The sequence below is a fragment of the Chelonia mydas genome, chromosome 2 (genome assembly GCF_015237465.2).
Source record: "Chelonia mydas isolate rCheMyd1 chromosome 2, rCheMyd1.pri.v2, whole genome shotgun sequence".
NCBI classification, from domain to species: domain Eukaryota; kingdom Metazoa; phylum Chordata; order Testudines; family Cheloniidae; genus Chelonia; species Chelonia mydas.
Window position 1 is genome coordinate 187,270,753 of NC_057850.1, and position 22,047 is coordinate 187,292,799.

A 22,047-nucleotide genomic window follows, 5' to 3' on the forward strand; every position below is an offset into this window, starting at 1 on the left:
ACCTTTGTTAATGCAACCTAAAATTGCATTTGTTTTTTTTTTTTGCAAAAGCATTGCACTGCTGACTCATGTTTAGGTTGTGATCTACCACAACTCCCAGATCCTTTTCAGTAGTGCTGCTGCCAAGCTACTTATCCCCTGTTCTGTATTTGTGCATTTGGTTTTTCTTCGCCATGTGTAGCAGCTTACATTTGTCTTTGTTGAATTTCATTTTGTTGTCTTTAACCCATTTCTCCAGTTTATCAAGATCCTGCTGAATTTTAGCTCTGTCCTCCAAAGTGTTGGCAACCCCCCCCCCCCCCCGCCAGTTTTGTGTCATCTGCAAATTTGATCAATATGCTCTCTGTTCCTACTTTCAGGTTATTAATAAAGTTTGTTAAAGAACACTGGACCCAGCACAGATCCCTTTGGAACCCCACTTGAGACCTCCAATCTGACATTTCATTAACAGTTACTCTTTGTGATTGTTTAACCAATTGTGTATCTACTTAATGGTAGTTCTGCTAAGCATGCATTTCTCCAGCGTATTTACCAGAATGTCATGTGGGACTGTGTCAAAAGCCTTGCTGAAGACCAGATATATTATGTCCACTGCATTTCCCCCATCCACCAAGCCAGTTAGCGTGTCACAGAAGGAAATCAAGCTGATTTGGCATGATTTGTTCTTGTTAATTCATGCTGGCTGCTCGTGATTACCCCTTCTGCTATACCCGCTACCTGATTTACAAGGACACAAATCTCATCTTTCTAGCTCACAGAATACAGTGCCTAGCAGCTGGTTTTGTGTTGAATCTTCTCTTTGATTTTACTTTTTTATGCTAATGAGGGATCAGAAATTAGATCATAGGATATGACCGTGATGGTGAATAATGTAGATCATTTAATCTGCCAATAGCTAGTTTTAATATTTCTTGTTCCACAATAAATTGAGAGACTTCAAACCATTTTATACACACTAAACCTCCCAAACCTTTTTTGCCAACAGGGTAAAGCACCTCATTTTAGTGGAGCCATGGGGTTTTCCAGAGAGGCCTGACAATGCTGAACAAGAACGACCAATTCCAATCTGGATTAAAGCACTAGGAGCTATGCTGAGTCCATTTAATCCATTAGCTGGGCTCAGGTTAGCAGGACCCTTTGGTGAGTGCTAATTAATATTTATTAAAGTACTATTTCTATTTATTTTAAATATGAATACAAAGCAAATATTTCATTAAGAGGTTGTCTTCTTATGATTGCTAATTGCCTTCTTATAAATAGTTTTTGGCCCATCATTTATTTCATAAAGCATCTGGAGCTACATCAACCATCTATTGTGAGTTTAAAAAAAAAAGTGGAATTTCTAGCCTTTGTTTACATTTGAACTAACTGTATTCTTTAAAATATATCTATATATATAATATAATTTAATATGCAAACCAGAAAGAGGCTTTTGTATGTTTTAAAAGCTTGACTAAGGTAATTAGCCTTTTGGACATATTAATTTGTTACTTTGCAAACAAAATTATTCTTTGAAGTAGAAGCTTTTCTAATTTACTTAATAGGACTATTCGATTAGCAAGTAGTTGCACAGAAATAAAGCTAACAAATGATGCCTCTAACTTAAAAATTCAGTTTAGTTATTCTTAACAGTATTCCACTCTTTTTGGGGAATGTAGAAATTCTAATTTTAAAATAGATTGCTGTGCCAAAGAAAATTTTCTCTAAAATGCAACCGGTTTGTCTGTCTTAGACGTAAAAAACCCCAACAATCCTAGCTTCTGTTGTAAATCTTCATGAACATCTGTTCCATTCCTTATGCAAAAAAATTGGTTTCCTTTCTTCCTATTATATAGTGGATTAACTGTACATTCTGATTTTCTGATGAGGGGGTGAGATTCTTTCTGGTGAGGGGATGAGACTGTTAAATCCATTTATAAGATAGAAACTCCGTTACTTGATTTAATGTGGAGTATTTATTTTTTAAATTATTTAGACAACATGCACAAAAAAAACTATCCAAAGGTTCAAGTTGTCTTTGATAAACATTAAAAATACAAACTAATTTGATCAACAAAAGCAAATGCAGCCATCTTCTTAAAACTGAAAAGGGAGATGACCCTCACACTCCAACCACTGATCTCAGCACACACCAATATATCGCAGCTTCCTTCTCTCACCCAACATTCCAGGAAAAAGAGATTTGGCAATGTGGACTTAAGATCAATAAACTTGGACTTATGGCCGAGTGGAAAGTACATTCCAAAATTGGGCTACCCACAGAAAATGCCCTGCAGGTAGTCTCCACTTTATTGAAGTGCAGGCACTTCATTTGAAGCAGGATGGTACACAGAAATAAGCAGTCTCTCAAATACAAGGTCCAAAGCCAGTTTTGGGGTTGTAAATCTAAAACAGCACTTTAAACTCTATGTAGAATACTACGTACAGCCAGTACAAATAACTGAGCATTGGTGTCATGCTCATGACTAAAACCTCCATTTAATAAGTGAGCTGCAACCTATTGTATTAGATTCAGTTTCTGAACTGATTTAAAGTGTAACCCTACATAAAGTATATTGCAATAGTCTGATCTCAAGGTTATAACAACATGGATCACGGTGACAAGTTCTACATAAATGGTCATAGCCTTTTGGCCTGACACAGGTAGGGGAAGCAGCATTATGATCACTGCTGTTGCTGTGACTGTTTACCAGCATTTGAGGATTAACCCTTACCTCCAGATTATAAACCCAAGTCATAAATGGTGAGGTCACATCTTCAGTTAAAGATGGAGCTATAGTCTTTGACATGTCTTCAGTTTGCTACCCCCGTTTACTAGCACCAATTCTGTCTTATCTGGGTTGACCTTCAGCCAGCAATCCCTCATTCATGCCCCAGATACTGGATAAGGCATTTAATAATGGATTATGGGTAGGATTTTCAAAAGAACTCAGCAGTGCCCTAACTCTACTATCATTGAAGCCAATGGTAAAACTGTTGTTGAATTCATTGAGAGTAGAGTTAGGCCAATGCTGAGCCGTATGATTACATACACAAAATATGTTAAAATAACGTTCTTTTAAGGTTGCAAAGTCAAACAGTTGAAAATGAAAAGAAAGCTAAGAACAATATCTTAATGAATGTGTACAAAAGGACAGAATGAGGATTGCATGGACAACTTTAATTCTGACATTTCCTAATTCTCAAGTGCTTGGTTTTGCACCCAAAATAATGTAGTTCTTATAATGTAGTTTTTGTATGTAATTTCCTAGAGAATGTTTTTTTAAGAAAAAGGTTTTAAAAGAAACCCTTAAATTCAACTACTATAGTTCCCACATCATCCATAGGGTTCAGCGAGCAAACCTCCAGCCCAGACATCTACCTCTTGAGCTATAGGACTAACTAATTAGCTGGCAACAGGAGAAGGCTGTTCCTCCAAGAGGAGGTTATGAGCCACTGAGGCCATATGCAAGGTCCAGGAGTTGCAGGAAGGAACCTGGCCTGGCTATCTCCTCCAGCACGTCCTCCCTGCAAGGAGTTGGTATGCTCCTATCCCATGTAGAGTCCTCAGGGTGGGGAATGGTTTGTTGGAGCCATGTGCTGGTTCTGGAGAATTGGCTTAGTGGAGCCTGGCCCAGCCCCGTTCCTCTATCTTGACCCCTGGGGGGGTTGGGGGGATGCAGCTGCTGCTCTGATGCAGTTTGGTGCCCATTCTTTTTAGAATGTTTGTGTCCATTTGTTTTGATATCATGCATGATGCCAGAATTTTTCTAAGGAACGCAAATGATGGAATGGGAGATAGTGACTTGTCCAAAGTTATCTCAGCCACAACCTCAGTACCTTTTTATAATGGGAAAATGTTAGTCAACCTAAATAAAGGGGGTCGCTACCAGCTCCCGATAATTATTTTTAAACTTCTATTTTTTTTTTTTACAGGGTTAAGTCTTGTACAGCGTTTAAGACCAGACTTCAAGCGAAAATATTCCTCTATGTTTGATGATAACACTGTTACTGAATACATCTACCACTGCAATGTACAGTCACCCAGGTGAGCATAAATTTGCCAAAATATTTGAAATTAATCTGTTTCCTAATTCAACAGCCACCCTTCTCCTCCTCCCTCAGTGCTTCCAGTAATGCATGCGCACTGGCTTTTTATTGTAAAGTTGTTTGTTAGGCTGCTAGCATTTAATGTGTTAATTTTAAAAGCAAAACATTATTGAACTTTGCTTGTTCATTTATCTATTTGCAATCCTAATTTTAGGTCCACCAAGTTTGATCTTGTTGCCTTTTTTTTTTTTTTTAACTTTGGATGAGCACTTGGGAGCTAAGTTTCAATCGAAAGGATGTTCTTATAAGAATGCCCAACTGGGTCATACCAATAGTCTATCTAGCCTAGTATCCCGTCTTCCAACAGCGGCCAGCATCAGATACTTCAGGGGTAATGAACAGAACAGGGCAATTTTGAACCATCCCCTGTCGTATAGGCCCACCTTCTAGCAGTCAGAGGTTTAGGGACATCCAGAGATGGGGTTGCATCTGTGACCATCTTAGCTAATAGCCATTCATGGACCTGTCCTCCATGAACTTACCTAATTCTTTTTGAACCCAGAATCTTGTGTTGCCAACTTCACATAGCAGGAAGTCACCAGACAGACCCCGAAAAGTCACTAGATGTAGCTGTTTAAGCATTCAAAAGGAGTCAAAAATGTCACAAAATAAAATTTCTAGAGAATTGATTGTGTGTGTGTGTATACACACTCACCCAGGCAAGTACATTCACAAAATCATTCAAGCAGCTCAATAGTGTTAATAAAATCTATTCCATGTTCTTCTTACTACATTCTGTTTAACACCAAGTCAATGTCATTATGTTTTAATTGAGCATGTCCTCGGAAGCAATCGCATTCCAGGGCTGCTTGGGCTGAGATCACTGTAATCTGCAGGCGAGAAAAAGAAGTTTATGGAGGATAATTAATATTTTGCTAAAGCCAGGCACATTTTGGAGAGAGCAGCACATTAGCCAAGGATTGTTTTTATCCAAAGGTGTTCTTTCTCGCTGCTCTGTAGTAGGTAGTGTAACCTGTGATGCAAGGGAAGATCACTAATGAAGCGGGCAGGGCGGGGGCGGCAGGTTAGCCGGCAAGGCGAGCCCCGCGGATGGAAGGTGTGGTGGGATGAGACAGGACCATGTGCCCTAATGGGGCCGGGGGGACCGTGCCTCAAGGGATGAAGCCCTTACCACAGGATCATAGGAGGAGCTAGCTTGATTTCAGTTCCCCTTTACTCCTTCCCTGACTTGGCCTGGGGTTAGCAGCCCAGCCGTTTTCAAAATATCAGGCCCTGGAAGCAGTGGGATTGGGATTAAATCTACCCTCTTGGCTCCCTGCAGCATCGAGCTCAGGTCAGGTGAATGCCCTCTTCCCCCTGGTTCTGGGTCTCCCTTTTACTAACCTGTCAGCTCAAATCCAGGCTGGCAAGAAAGGGAGGCTTAGCTGAAATTAACCAATCCCAGCTGACCTGGGATGTGCTGTCTACTACGGAGCAGCAAGAAAGAACACATTTGGGTAAAAACAAGTCCTGACTAATATGCTGCTCTCTTCAAAGTGTGCCTGGCTTAGCAAAGTATTTAATTAGCTTCCACAAACTCCCTGGAATGCAGTTCCTTCCAAGGACATGCTCAATTGAGACATAATGACATTGACTTGGTGTGCAACAGAATGTAGTAATTAAATTTATTAATCTTATTTGGGTTATTGCTGATTATGTACTACATATATTGCATTACTTTTAAACCAACATTTGTACTTTGGATAATATAAGCATTCTACGCAGATGCACAGACAGTCTTTTATATGTATTATTATTATTATGTATTACATAATTTTAACATTAGCTTTAATAAAAATTTTAAATCTGTAAGAAAAATAAGAGCATGGAATGGATTTTATTAACACTGTTGAGCTGCTTGTGAATGATTTTGTGACTATACATATTGGTGACTTCTTTCTCTGAATGCCACTGTAACTGGCAGTGAAAGTCACTAGATTTATCACCGGTCACTTTGAAACTTATTTTCTCGCTAGGGAAACCAAAAAGTCACTAAATCTAGTGACAAAGTAGCTAAGTTGGCAACAACACTGGTTATACTTTTGGCCTTCACAACATCCCCTAGCAATGACTTGGACAGGTTCATTGTGCATGAGTGAAGAAGTACTTCCTTATGTTTGTTTTAAACCTGCTGCCTATTAATTTGATTTGGAGACCCCTGGTTGTTGTGTTATGTAAAGGGATAAATAACACTTCCCTATTCACTTTCTCCACACCACTCATGATTTTATAGATCTCTATCATATCTCTTCCCTCCTCCAGTCATCTCTTTTTAAAGTGGAACAGTCCCACTCTTCTTAATTTCTCCTCGTATGGAAGCTATTCCATGCCCTAATCATTTTGTTGCCCTTGTCTTGTATCTTTTCCGATTCTATTATCTTTTTTCAGGTAAGACTACCAGAACTGCATGCAGTATTCCAAGTGTGCGTGTGCCATAGATTTATAGAGTGGCATTAACGATATTTTCTGTTTATCTATCCCTTTCCTGATTGTTGCTAACATTCTATTAAGTTTTTTCACTGCTACTTCACATTGAGCAGATGACTTTCAGAGAACTCTCTATGATGACTTGAGATCTTTCTTCAGTGGTAATAGCTTATTTAGACTCCATAATTTTGTATGTATAGTTGAGTTTGTTTCTAATGTATGTTACTTTGCACTTATTTCATTTGACATTTTAAGTGGTGAAACTGCTTTCAAGAACATGACTGTTCCTTATGGATGGGCAAAAAGGCCAATGTTACAGCGGATCGCTCACATGCATCAAGATATTCCTATCACTGTGATTTATGGAGCACGTTCTTGTATAGATGGCAATTCTGGTAGTACCATCCAGTCTCTGCGACCAAATTCATACGTAAAGACAGTGGTAAGTGAATTTTTCTAGCCCTTGTTTTTTCCTTTTTATGGGTTTGTGTAAATTGTGTCCATTCTTTGCCCTATTTAGTGCCAGCCCTGGAATGGTAGTCTTACAGTTTAAAACTCTGGATAGGATATCTGATTTGATTTCTATAACAGAAAAAGGGTGGGAGAAAATAAATATTCCTCTTTGAGTGCTTACACATGTTCATTCCAATGTAGGTATGTGCATGTCCAGAGCACAGTTGCCAGAAATTTTTCCCTTAGTAGTATCTGTTGGGTCGGCTCTAGCGCCCTCTGGTGTGGTGCACTCATATCGCCAGTATAAGGGGCCCTGCCCTGCTTCAGTTCCTTCTTACCACCCATGATGGTTGCTGAAACCTCTCATTGCTTAGGCAATCTCCTTATAGTGGTTTTCCTAACCTTTTAGTATAAATAATTCTCATAGTTTTTAGTAGTTAGTTTTTACATAGATTGGACGTCTCCGCTCTTAGATAACAGAGTTGTCCTTTGTCCCAGTGCCGAGGCGTGGGGTTTAAGCCTTGTGCGTCATGCAGGAGGTCTGTGCCTTTGAGCAACCCGCACTTGAGCTGTCTCAAGTGCTATGGGGTAGCTCATAGGAAGGACCGTTGCCAAATTTGTAAAGAGTTCAAGCCCCGGACCGAGAAGGACTGCTCTTTCAAAGGTCCTCTTTATGGAGACAGCTTAAGAACAGATTCAGAGCTGCGCTCAGAGTCAGCACCGAGCACCTCTGCCTCAGTGCAGCGTGTTCCTCCATCAACACAAGTCACCCAGCACCGATCATCTTCACCGGTGCCAGGAGAAGAGCCGGTCTCTGGTGCAAAAGGACAAAGGAGACCAGGAGAGGGAGAGACCTGTGCTGGGCCTCTCTTCATCCCTGGTGCCACATTGCCAGGAGCCCACAGTCCCGGTATCAGAGCGTCCTACGTCACCCACTCAGGACCACAGTACTGGGTATTTTACGGTCCCGTCGACCCTCAAAGCCTTTGCAGCTGAAAGGGATCTTCTAACCCTGCCAGTACTAGGCTCTCTGGAGGGTCAAGACTCAGCTCCATCAGTGCCCCCAAGCAGCAGGGAATTGACGCCAGCATCTCAACCAGAACTGTGTCAGATGTCCAAGGGGGAACCCTTGCTGAGAGCCTCAAGGGCCCTTGAGCAGCCTTCTCCGGCACCCAGGGGCACGGCACTGCCTTGGTCTCTGCAGCGCACCTCTTAGTCCTAAACGGACTCAGAGGTGGAAGTGTACTCGCCCGCCTGCTCCCCAGGCCATTCCCACTCCATCATGGCACTGAGTTCATAGGGGCCTCTGGGTGCATGGCTACCATACCCAGGGGGCCCAACAACCATGCAGTGGCCTTTTTGGAATCATTGGGGGTTTCACCCACCTCAAGCTACCCTGTCAAGACGCTCTTATTCGGTCATCTCGGAGGCTAGAGCACCCTGGTACTGTGCAGAGATACTCCGGTACCAAACACTGCACCAAACCCTAAGAGGAAGCCCTGCAAGCTCCTGCAGACAGCAGAGGCATCAATTGAGGCTCCCCAACAAGCTTTAGCTGCCTCCTCCTCCTCCACTCCAGGTGAGGCCGCAGTGGCACCTGGGATCTCTCCACCTCCAGATGGCCATAAGGGGTATCAGGACCTACTAAAACAGGTAGTCTCAAGCCTAGGGGTTCAAACAGAGGTAGTTAAGGAGGTGACACACGGCCTCCTGGATAGTCTGTCACAAGCAGGCCCATCCAGAGTGGCTCTGCTGCTACACGATGCCATCATGGACCCTATTAAAGCCCTGTGGCAAACTCCTGCCTCCCTTCCACTGATGGCGAAATGCTCAGAGCATAAATACTTTGTTCCGGCCAAGGGGTGTGAGTTCCTCTTCTCCACCCCCATCCCTCTCGGGATCATTGGTGGTTGTGGCACCCAATGAGCAAGACCACCAGGGACAGCAGAGCTCTGTGCCAAAGGCAAAGGACCCTAAAAAGCTAGGCCTCTGAGTGTAAGGTTTACCCATCAGAGGGCCTGCAACTTTGTATAGCAAACCAGCAGGCCCTGCTGGGGCACTACAACTTCAACATGTGGGAATCCTTCCCGACCCCAAATATGGCGATCAGCTAAACCCTAAGCATGTGTGCAAGACTCACCAGCCAGACACCCAGTCCACATTGGTACTAAGCTTAAATAATTCGTCTCCCTCCCTGGTATTTATCCCTCTGATATATTTATAGAGAGCAATCATATCTTTCCTCAGCCTTCTTTTGGTTAGGCTAAACAAGCCAAGCTCTTTGAGTCTCCTTTCATAAGACAGGTTTTCCATTTCCTAGTAGCCCTTCTCTGTACCTGTTCCAGTTTGAATTCATCCTCCTTAAGCATGGGAGACTAGAACTGCACACAATATTCCAGATGAGGTCTCACTAGTGCCTTGTATAACAGTACTAACACCTCCTTATCTCTACTGGAAATACTTTGCCTGATGCATCCCAAGACCGCATTAGGTTTTTTCACGGCCATATCACATTGGTGGCTCATACTCATCCTGTGATCTACCAATACTCCGAGGTCCTTCTCCTCCTCTGTTACTTCCAGATGAGTCCACAGCTTATAACCAAAATTCTTATTATTAATCCCTAAATGCATGACCTTGCACTCTTCACTATTAAATTTCATCCTGTTATGATTACTCCAGTTTACAAGGTCATCCAGATCTTCCTGTATGATATACCAGTCCTTCTCTGTATTGGCAGTACCTCCCAGCTTTGTGTCATCCGCAAACTTTATTAGCACGCTCCCACTTTTTGTGCCAAGGTCAATAATAAAAGATTAAATAAGATTGGTCCCAAAACCCATCCCTGAGGAACTCCACTAGTAACCTCCCTCCTGCCTGACAGTTCATCTTTCAGTATAACCCTTTGTGGTCTCCCTTTAACCAGTTCCTTATCCACCTTTCAATTTTCATATTGATCCCCATCTTTTCTAATTTAAGTAATAATTCCCCATGCGGAACCATATCAAGTGCCTTACTGAAATCGAGGTAAATTAGATCCACTGCATTTCCTTTGTATAAAAAAATCTGTTACTTTCTCAAAGAAGGCGATCAGGTTGTTTTGGCATGATCTACCTTTTGTAAAACCATTTTGTATTTTGTCCCAATTACCATTGACCTCAATGTCCTTAACTACTTTCTCCTTCAAAATTTTGTCCAAGACCTTACATACTACAGATGTCTAACAGGCCTGTAGTTACCCGGATGACTTTTTTTTTTCCTCTTTTCTTAAAAATAGGAACAACGTTAGCAATTCTCCAGTCATACGGTACAGCCCCTGAGTTTACAGATTCATTAAACATTCTTGCTAATGAGCTTGCAATTTCATGTGCCAGTTCCTTTAATATTCTTGGATGAAGATTATCTGGGCCCACTGATTTTAGTCCCATTAAGCTCTTCGAGTTTCGCTTCTACCTCGGATGTGGTACTATCTACCTCCATATCCTTATTCCCATTTGTCATGCTACCATTATCCCTAAGATCCTCTTTAGCCTTATTAAAGACTGAGGCAAAGTATTTGTTTAGATATTGGGCCATGCCTAGATTATCCTTAACCTCCACTCCATGCTCAGTGCTTAGCGGTCCCCCTTCTTTCTTTCTTTCTTTCCTTCTTCTTTATATGGCTATAGAACCTTTTACTATTGGTTTTAATTCCATTTGCAAGGTACAACTCTACATGGCTTTTGGCCTTTCTTACTTTATCCCTACATGTTCTGACATCAATAAGGTAGCTTTCCTTGCTGATCCCTCCCATCTTCTACTCCCTCTATGCTTTCTGCTTTTTCTTAATCACCTCTCTGAGATGCTTGCTCATCCAGCTTGGTCCACAACTCCTCCTGCCTGTGAATTTTTTTCCCTTTCTTGGGATGCAGGCTTCCGATAGTTTCTGCAACTTTGACTTGAAGTAATTCCAGGCCTCCTCCGCCTTTAGATCCACAAGTTCCTCAGTCCAATCCACTTCCCTAACTACTTTCCTTAATTTTTTAAAATTAGCTCTTTTGAAATAAAAAACCCTAGTCACAGATCTGTTTTTGTTTATCCTTCCATTTAGTTTGAACTGAATTAGCTCATGATCGCTCGAACCAAGGTTGTCCCCTACAACCATTTCTTCTATGAGTTCTTCACTACTCACCAAAACCAAATCTAAAATGGCATCCCCTCTTGTTGATTCAGCAACTACTTGGTGAAGGAATCCATCAGCTATCACATCCAGGAAAATCTGAGCCCTATTATTATTACTAGCACTTGTCCTCCAGTCTATATCTGGGAAGTTAAAGTCTCCCATGATCACACAATTCCAATTAGTATTTACTTCATTGAACACATTAAAGAGGGCTCTATTCATATCCAGATTGGATCCTAATGGTCTATAGCACACCCCAAGCGCTATCCCAGGGGAGGCTCTAGTAGCGTTCTTCCTTGATGTGATTTTTGCCCAGACAGACTCTTATCCATTCCATCACTTCTTATTTCTTTACAGTCTACCTCATCATTGATATACAATGCTACTCTACCACCTTTGCCTTTATTTCTGTCTTTTCTAAACAGCACATACCCTTCAATACCTGTACTGCAGTCATGACTACTATTCCACCATGTTTCTGTTATCCCTATAATATCTGGTTTCACTTCCTGCACCAGTAACTTAGTTCCTCCATTTTGTTACTTAGGCTCCTCGCATTGGTGTACAAACATCTTAATTTTTGCTGTTTGGCTTCGCTCACATTCTTTACCCAATTAGGCCCAGACATTCTACTGCCAGTATCACCTATTAGATTGGTATCTACGCTACCTTTCCTCCTTATGTCTATTCTCCTACCCACGGCTGTATCCTTTATTTCTTCGTTTTCTTCCCTCTCAGTGTTAAAATCTGGCGTAGAGATTACCTGGACATCTCCCAAATTCCTAGTTTAAAGCTCTCTTAATGAGTTGTGCCAGCCTCAATCCTAGAAGTCTGTTTCCCTCCCTGCTCAGGTGAAGTCTATCCCGAGAGAACGGTCCTCTGTCCATGAATGCCTCCCAGTGGCCATACATCCCAAAGCCCTCCTTTATAGCACCACTGCCTGAGCCATCTGCCGATCATCATAATCTTGTCACACCTTTGTTGCTATTCTCTAGGAACAGGCAGAATCCCACTGAAGATCACCTGAGCCTCGATTTCCTTAAGCGTCTTCCCCAGCCTGGCATAGTCTCCCTTCATACGTTCCAGTGAGAATCTAGCCGTATCATTTGTTCCCACATGAAGGACAATCAGTGGATTCTTTCCTGCTCCCGTTAGGATCCCCTTCAGCCTCAGGTCCACATCCCGTATCTTAGCACCCGGCAGACAGCACATCCTTCTGTTCTCTGGATCAGCTCTGGTTACAGGCCTGTCTATTTTTCTCAATAAGGAGTCCCTAATCATGTAGACCTGCTTTTTCCTGGTGATAGTGCGATTCTCCGGTCTATCTCCTGTTCCCTTTGGCTGCAACTCCTCTTGATTCCTATTCTTCCTTGCAATCCTCTGCAACCCATCACCTGAGAGGAAAGGGGTTCTATTCCCACTATTTCCTAATTCTGAAAGCCATGGGGGGTGTCTCAGACCCATTTTAGACCTACCCAGTCTCAACCGATTTCTAAAGAACCTGAAGTTCCACATGGTCTCCTTGGTCTCCATCATCTCTTCACTGGATCCCAGGAATTAGTATTTCACCCTCGATCTAAAGGATGCTTATTTCACATTTCGATCTTCCCTGTTCACAGACATTTCTTAATATTTGTAGTGAACCAAAGTCACTTCCAGTTCATGGTGCTCCCTTTTGGCCACCCTGCAAGTTTTTACAAAATGTCTGGCAGTAGTAGTGGCCTTCCTAAGGAAAAAGAGAGTCTACGTATTTCCATACCTGGACGACTGGCTGATCAAGGGCTGGTCCAGAACTCAAGTAGAGCCCGACATCCATCTCCTTCAATTAACTTTCTATGTATTAGGCCTTGTGCTGAACTTTCCTGATCCCAGTCTAAAAGATCAAGTTCATAGGGGCAAAACTCGACTCAGTGCAAGCGAGGGCTCTGCTTCCAAACGACCGATTCCTCGCAATTGCATTCCTGATACAATCTTTCCAAAGCCATCCAATCATGACCGCACAAAAGTGCTTGAGTCTCCTGGGCCACATGGCATCGTGTACATATGTAATGCAACATGTAAGGCTAAGACTCAGACCCCTGCAAGCCTGGCTAGCCCTGGTCTACTCCCTCTCTCGCCATCACCTGGATTCAGTTCTCACGGTTCCAGCCTCATCTTGTGACTGGACAATGGTGACTGGACAGCCCCACGGTATGCGCGAGGGTACCTTCTCAAGACCTCACCCATCCCTGTCCCTGGAATGTGACACATCAGCCCTCTGTTGGGCAGCCCACTTAACACCCATCAGAACCCAAAGCCTTTGGGCCCAAGAAGAGCTCTCCCCGCAGATCAATGTCAGGGAATTCAGGGCAGTATGTCTAGCATGCCAGGCATTTCTACCTAACTTGACAGGCAAATCTCTTTCAGTGCTCACAGACAATACGATGGCTATGATCTACATAAACAGATAGGGTGATGCACGTTCTTCCCCCCTGTACCAGGAAGCATTCTGCCTGTGGGTACTCTGCATCGATCACGACATCACTCTAGAAGCATCCTATCTTCCTGGGACTCAGAACCAGCTAGCAGATCACCTCAGCTAATCTTTCTCCTCTCATCACGAATGGTTTCTCCATCCAGACATTGTAAGGGACATCTTCTGATGGCGGGGGACTCCCCTTATAGACGTGTTTGCCACCTGATCCAACAGGTAATGCCATCAGTTCTGTTTCCTGAGGGGCCACAGCCTGGGGTCTCTCGGAGATGCGTTCCTGTTACCATGGACAAGGCACCTGTACTGTGCTGTCCCTCCTATCCAGTTGATCCACTAGTTTCTGATGAAGATCAAGCGGGACTGAGCGTGGGTTATCCTCATGGCCCTGGCAGCACTGGTTATTCATCCTACTAGGTATGTCCATGGAGACACCCCTGCAACCCCTGTCGCACACAGACATAATATCCCAGGATCACGGTCAACTGCTGCACCCAAACCTCATGTCGCTGCACCTGGATGACTGGAAGCTCCACGGCTGAATCCAGAGGAGCAAGTTTGCTCGGAACAAGTCCGCAAGGTCCTAATGAGCGGTAGAAAGCCTTCCACCAGAGCTACCTACCTGTCCAAATGGAAGAGGTTCTCCAGCTAGTGTTCACAACTGCCTCTGCAGTTTTCTCTGCATCTCATTTTAGACTACCTGCTGTCGCTAAGACAGCAAGGGCTAGCCTTTTCCTCAGTAAAGTTTCATCTAGCGGCCATCTCTGCCTTCCATCCCAAGATCGACAACTGTTCTATCTTTTCACATGACATAGTAGTCTGGTTCCTCAAAGGCCTGGAGATGGTATTCCTCAAAGTTAGGTATCCCACCCCCTGTGGGACCTAAACCTAGTCCTGTCAAAACTCATGGGACCCCCATTGGAACCACTGGCAACTTTCTCGCTGTTACGCCTCTTTTGGAAAGTAGCCTTCCTGGTGGCCATCGCTTCAGTCAGATAGATTTCCGAGAAATGAGCTCTCACTTCAGAGTCCCCATACACAGTCTTTTTTAAGGACACAACCCATCTGCGACTGCACCCATTGTTCGTCCTGAAAGTTGTATCACAGTTTCATTGGAGTCAAACAGTTTTCCTGCCAGTGTTCTACCCTAAACCACATGAGAGCAGGGAGGAACAGCACCTCCACTCATTAGATGTTGTGTGTGCTCTGGCCTTCTACAATACAAAGTACCAAACCATTCTGCAGATACATTCAACTGTTCATAGCAATAGCAGAAAGGATGAAAGGTCTCCCCATTTCTGCACAGCGAATCTTATCATGGATCACTTCGTGTATCAAGGCATGTTACACCCTCACGAACATTTCGCCCCCAGCTAACTTAATAGCTCACTCTACAAGTTTGCAAGCCTCTTCTGCTGCCTTTTTTAGCACATTCCAATTCAGGACATCTGCAAGGCGGCAACCTGGTCATCAGTTCATACCTTCACAACGTACTGTGTCATTACACAACAGGCTTGAGGCAATGCCAGTTTTGGCTGGGCTGTGTTACAGTCAGCCTGCCCTTGATTTCCAAACCCACCTACCGGACAACTGTTTGTGAGTCACCTACATTGGAACAGACATGTGAAAGCACTCAAAGATGAAAAAACTGTTCCTAACCTTTCTGTAACTGTTGTTTTTCAAGATCTGTTGCACATGTCCATTCCAAAACCCACCCTCACTCCCCTCTTAAGAGGCGGTTGGCAAGAAAAAACTGAAGGAGGGCAGGGTCGGCAGGGCCCCTTATTACCAGCACTTTGAGCACCTGATACCAGAGGGTGTTAGAGCCGACCCAATGGATACCACTAAAAGAAAAATTTCCAGTAACTGTGCTTGGGGCGCACACACACCTACATTTGAATGGATATGTGCAACACATCTCGAAGACAAACAGTTACAGAAAGGTCAATAACTCTTCTTCTCCATTTTTTTCATGTGGGGAAACTTGGGCTCAAGTCAAAAGGAAGTTTGACTGTGGCATTCGGAACTGAGCCACATTTCTTCCTAATTTCCAATCCAGGTACTTAACCATAGGGTCATTTTTCCTCTCTAAAAAAGTATGAACTCTACAGTGTTCTAATGAAATGTGTTTTGTAAAGAAAAGATACCTACAGTCTAAATTTACATACTACTTAATCAAGGAATCTTCAATGTGATAAGTTGTTCCAATCATTTTGTGTAGTGTGAACATTTTTTTATAAGTGGTAACTGTTTTCTTCTGAAGTTTTGGAAGTGCCCTCATCTGAATCATTGCAGAAATATTGAATTTTGTCATTCCAGCCAATGTGGCTTTATTTATATATGTGAGGAGAGCTACTCTTTCAGATGTGTGTGCTTACATCCTAGATTAATATTTACACACACACAGAGGCCACTTTTCTAATGAACTAAATGAAATTTACTATTATCATTCATATTCAGAATCATACTAGACAGCTGTGACTGTTGAATATGGATGTACGAGTTACTTTTATGAGTTGGTCAGATCTTAGAATATGCTGGATATCGTATTACTGTTGTGTGGTCTTCCGGATGTGACTGACCAGTAACTTGCCCAAACGTGTTCTAGACATAATATATTGTGGCTCATGAAGTTGAACAAAAGATTGTAATGAATGTGCACGTGTATCAGAAGTAGGTACACGAAGAAGGGAGTGTGGACAAGATGAGATTTTTCTCTTAATTTCCTGGTTCTATAATTCACTCATAAATACCGCCCAATACAGTATAGGAGGATTAGGGAAAGTCAAATCCTTCTAAAGAGCACTTCTCCTCTTCCTGAAGTAGTGACATGTTTGCGAATAAAAATATATTTATCAAAAGTGATCTGTTATGGCTTAACAAGCAGGCTTCCTATAACAGAAGTTACTGTTAGGGAGTAGAAGGGTAGGACATGCGTGAGTCATGCAAACAGGTATAACCAGTCTGGTTTGGGTTTTCTGAGGGACAGGAGGGCTAATTTAATGTCCTATTCTAATTCAGGTTAACATTTTGTCAGCCAAGATGTGGGTTATAAAAGGCAAATGCAACACGGAAAGAAAAATGGGGACACTGAAAGGCATCCTTTAGGGTGACAGAGAGGCTTCTTCCAGTGTCTCCCTTTAGGTAGTAAAGTGTCTCCCCAGCAATGTTTATTCTAATATCTAACTAGATCTCGTTATTTCTAATTACATTTTATTTTGTGACTGTTTCTTAGCTTCCTAGTATTTCTCTTCTCTTAAGATAACTTGTCTCAATTCCTCATGGAATTGGAACTCCACCCGCGCTTCAAGCCATCCGGTGGAGCGCGGGTCCGCTGCTCTATCTCGGCGTTTACCTTTCCGCCACGCATCCGTCTCCGCCGGAGAACTGGCAAGGTTTAGAGGGCAGGGTGGTAGAGCGGCTCCGATATGACCGGCAGCTCCTTTATCTCCATCCGAGGGGTCTTCCGCGAGACCTCTCCGGGCTGCCGGTCTTCTACCAGGACCTCCTCCGGACCTGGAAACTGTTTGCAGCGACCAGGTCCGTGGCGGCCTCCGTGGGGGAAGATCTCCTCGCGGAGCCCCTGCTACATAACCCCTACCTCCGTGTGCAGGCGGCGGAGTCCCCCTCGGTGCGCCAGAGGTTGGTCCTGGCAGAAGTCACCAAAGTCGGAGACCTCCTGGACTACGACCGGGGAGACTGGCTGGATCCCCTGACGCTCGCTCAGCGCATGGGGCTCTCCAGACCTCGTACTGCCCTGCGCGTACTTCACGAGGTGAGGGCCGCTTTGCCGCCCGCTGCTCGGGTTTACCTCGACCGGGTCCTGCGAGAGGGCGCGCCCCGCCCACCCTCCACCCCAGGCCCTCCGGACCTTTTCATCGGGCCCCTGCCCCGTGGACCCGACCGACCCCCCCGCCCCTTCACCGTGAGCCGGCTGCACGAGCTGCAGCCCGTCCGGTTCCAGACCGCGCCAAAACAACATCTCTACACGCTCGTGCTCCACACCCTTCATGTCCTCACCCTCGCGTCCCGCCCTGACACAAAGTGGCGGGACCTCCTGCCACCTCTAGAGGGTGAGGAGCCCCGGTGGGCCAGCCTCTATTCCACCTTAGTCCCGCGGCCCGCCGGGGATATCAGTTGGCGGCTCCTCCACGGGGCCGTGAGCACGGGTGTGTACTTGGCACGGTTTACCCCAATCCCGGACACCTGCCCCTTTTGCGGCGTGAGGGAAACCCTGGCGCACGTCTATCTGGAGTGCGCCAGGTTGCAGCCCCTATTCCGGCTCCTCACCGATATTTTATTAAAGTTTCGGTTGCACTTTTCTCCTCACCTTCTTATCTACGCACTCCCTGTCCGTGGCCCCACTAAGTCGCGGGACCTCCTGGTCAACCTCCTCCTGGCCCTGGCTAAAGTGGCCATCTATAAAACCAGGGTGAGGAGGTTGGCCGATGGAGTCTCCTGCGACTGCGGGGCCTATTTCCGATCCTCCGTCCGTTCACGCCTCCAGGCAGAGTTCCTCTGGGCGGCGTACACCGACTCCCTTGACGCCTTTGAGGAACGGTGGGCGCTGTCCAGGGTCCTCTGCTCGGTGTCCCCGTCCGGTTCCCTTCTTTTGACCCTTTGACCGCACTCCCGTCCCTGTTCTTCATTAGTTGTCCCCCGTGATTAGTTGGCCTCCAGGTCCTGTGGATCTCCCCCTTAGGCTGGGGGGAGATCCTTTAGCAGTGGGCGAGCTTTAGCCTGCCCACTTCCTGGATCCCAATAGGACCAGACTCCTGTACACCCTCGCGTCCCGCCCTGACACAAAGTGGTGGGACCTCCTGCCACCTCTAGAGGGTGAGGAGCCCCGGTGGGCCAGCCTCTATTCCACCTTAGTCCCGAGGCCCGCCGGGGATATCAGTTGGCGGCTCCTTCACGGGGCCGTGAGCACGGGCGTGTACTTGGCGCGGTTCACCCCGATCCCAGACACCTGCCCCTTTTGCGGCGTGAGGGAAACCCTGGCGCACGTCTACTTGGAGTGCGCCAGGTTGCAGCCCCTATTCCGGCTCCTCACCAATATTTTGTTAAGGTTTTGGTTGCACTTTTCCCCTCACCTTCTTATGTACGCACTGCCTGTCCGTGGCCCCACTAAGTCGCGGGACCTCCTGGTCAACCTCCTCCTGGCCCTGGCTAAAGTGGCCATCTATAAAACCAGGGTGAGGAGGTTGGCCGATGGAGTCTCCTGTCCGGGGTTCTCTGCTCAGTGTCCCCGTCCGGTTCCCTTCTTTTGACCCTTTGACCGCACTCCCGTCCCTGTTCTTCATTAGTTCTTCATTAGTTGCCCCCCGTGATTAGTTGGCCTCCAGATCCTGTGGATCTCCCCCGTAGGCTGGGGGGAGATCCTTTAGCAGTGGGCGAGCTTTAGCCCGCCCACTTCCTGGATCCCAATAGGACCAGACTCCTGTACCCTGGATCCCAATAGGACCAGACTCCTGTACCCCACTGGTCTGGGTCTGTCACAGCTGTCAGTTTTTTAATCAATGTTCTCATCTAATGCACATTCTAACACTTGTTAGATTTGTCTGGTTTTAATATTAGCACTTGTAATGTAATGTACAGGAGCTGGCGCCAAGATTTAAAATAAAGGAACCTAAAGTTTTATAAGCTTCTACATCCACATTTAGACGTCTTAAGTAAGTGTTAAAAATTTTCCAAAGTAATGAGCACCTACCAGCTCCCATTGATCTCAGTCCTTTTAAAAATCAGGTTTCTGATTTAGGTGTAAAAGCCTGTTTGGAAATTCTGGCATAGTGTTTTTGTTCAGGGTGACCAAAGGAACTTGCCGTATGACCAGACATGGGGGAGAGTATGTCTTTCTCACTATGTAATAACAGACTCATGATTATGTGTGAAGGTTTGGATATGTATTTATTTTTATTTTTCCTAATGTACGTTTTTCCCATGTCCTAGTGTTTCAGGATTTGTTGATGTTCTTGTTGTTCTGACTTCTCGTTTTCTACTTCCTCCTCCCAGGCTATCCTTGGTGCTGGTCATTATGTGTATGCTGATCAACCTGAAGACTTCAATCAGAAAGTAAAAGAGATATGTGATTCTGTGGACTGACTGAATTCAGCTCTTTATAAAGTCTGATCGTACATACAGTTTACTAGCAATACTTTGTAGAACATTACAAAAATTTAAAGAATGCAGAGCTAGTGGAGCAGGCTCTGTTTGCACACAGTTTCTTCCAAGAAGTCACCTGCACACTTAAACCACTTAGTGCCTTTTGAGTGGGGAATATTTTAAATGGAAACCTTGTACAGTTTACTTTGAGACTTGTCTTTAAATATTTAGAGATGTTTTTTGCCTGTCTGATATAGTGAAAATAGAAATAAATAATAGTTTTTAAACTGGGAAAAAATTTGAATTGATTGAAATTTGCAAAATTTTGAACACTTTAAATTATGTTGCATTCTAAATCTACCATAAGAATGTCTATACTAAGCCACTATATAAATAATATACTGTATAAAGATATGACTTGGTTACTTTATAAACATTCATACTTGGTAGGCCAATGCATTCATAGTAAGAATGTGAAATTAATATATTTCTTCTCTTTCGATCCCAAGACTTTATGTACAATATTTTAACATTTTATTTTGGCATGATGACAGATTATGAAGCAGGTGTCTGGAGAGTGTCAGGGCCAAAATAATTAGCACAGCTTGTCATTGGAAATAAGGTGCGTTGAAGCTTACAGTACTTTTTTGCCTATTGGATTCTATTATATACTTCACAAGACATTCTTCCATGTGTCTAATCTCCTAGGAAACTTCAGTTTTAAGAGACAATGGTGTTGCTGACACTCATGCTTCCATTACAGATAAAATATGTTTGAATTTAATGACTTAAAATACAGAAGTGGCCTGCTAGTTGCACAACCTATTTTTATGTTGATACAATTATCGTAAGGTCTGTTGCCAGCCCAAATCTATTGGTTTTAGAATTGCTCATTTTGATTAATACCAGGAAATAACTGTCTGACTAATGAGATTAATCCTGATCTTTTGCTTTTGATATTAAGCCTGCCATTTTCTCACAAATACAAATTAGACTGAAACTAGTCTAATTGGAAATGCAACAGAATATTGGATCTTAGTAGCATCCTTATAGGAATGGATATTACCAGAATAAATAGTATCAATGAAATAAACAGTAGCTTGTTTTGGGAATTCCTTCTTAAGTGTTTGACCAATTCAGTATTTCACAATTGGAGCAAATCTATTCTTTGGTTCTTTACAAAAGTGTAGTTTGACATTAGTTTTCAGATGCTTAGTAAAATACATTGAACAAAGTACTTTGACACTTTAAAGCCAATTTATGTGGTGTTTTTATTTTTTAAAAAAAGCAAGTTTACGTTTCCATTTGATTGTTGGAATAACTACTGAAAGTATCTTGCTCCTTTATATAAAATATTTAATGTTATCACCTTCTAAAGGTTTGAAAAGAATCTCTGGATATCTTTGCTTTCCATATTATGATTACATGTAACAAATTTTCTCATAGATTGTATTCCAGTAGAGCACAGTCTTTCTTCTTACTTTACTTACATGGTGCTATGAAAACATCAAACAGTCCTTGTGATTGCCTTGACTGGTGGTACTTATTATACATCTAAATTATTTAATTGCAATGAATTAGTAAATTAAATTGCATCTTTAATTAGCAAATCCAGATTTATATAAAACAGAACAATATTTTCTAAAATTCAATGTTCAAAATGGAGATACAGAACATCACATATATTTTTGTACATAGGTCATAAATTGGCAGCATGACTGATTGGTTAATGAATGCCTTGTTGGTGAATAGTTTTTTTTCCATAATTATCAGTCTAATTTGCATTGATAAACTGAACTCAGCTAAACATTTTGAATTACCTACAGAAAGTGACACCAAAATGTGTGGTGTCTCTTTTCTAACCAGGAAAAGGTGGAACACATTGTTAATACTTTCAGATAGCATTAATGTAGGGAGCTCCAGTTTGTCACATCTAAGTATGTAAGGAAGGGGAGAAAAGTTCTATGCCAAACATGAAAATTTCTCTAAATAGCTCTTGTTTTTCCAACTCACTGTGCTAGTAAAAATCACTGTTTATGTAAGTTTTGCACTATTAAAAAAAATTTCATTAAATGCTTGTGTATGTTTTCTGCTAAGAATATTTCTGTTGGCAGTTGCTTTTCTAAAGATACTTATGTGACTACTTTTGATTTCCAGAGGTTAATTACAGAAATTGAGCTAAACCATCCAAATATGTGTAAAGAGGAAATGTATAGGGTGTGTTAATTTTTTACACGTCTCAAACTTCTTAGCATTACTTTGTGCTGAACTGGAGACTTGAGTATAGGTTAACAGGTAACTGAAAGGTTCCAGAACTTTGGCTATGCATACAAAGAAAATGTTT

General features: G+C 43.3%; 1 protein-coding gene across 2 annotated transcripts in view; it reads left to right on the top strand.

The window, feature by feature from the left end:
* ABHD5 (abhydrolase domain containing 5, lysophosphatidic acid acyltransferase) overlaps positions 1 to 21,776 on the top strand; it is a 45,258-nt gene extending 23,482 nt beyond the window's left edge. Inside the window, exons 4-8 of one of the 2 annotated variants that reach the window (XM_037890362.2) lie at positions 986 to 1,140; positions 3,916 to 4,027; positions 6,772 to 6,958; positions 15,597 to 15,660; positions 19,614 to 21,776. In XM_037890362.2, the coding sequence (XP_037746290.1) occupies positions 986 to 1,140; positions 3,916 to 4,027; positions 6,772 to 6,958; positions 15,597 to 15,660; positions 19,614 to 19,648 (553 nt within the window). In that variant the 3' untranslated portion in view covers positions 19,649 to 21,776. The remainder of the gene's footprint in view (positions 1 to 985; positions 1,141 to 3,915; positions 4,028 to 6,771; positions 6,959 to 15,596; positions 15,661 to 19,613) is intronic. The other variant, XM_037890363.2, reaches the window with a different exon arrangement.
* Positions 21,777 to 22,047: the final 271 nt, after the last annotated feature.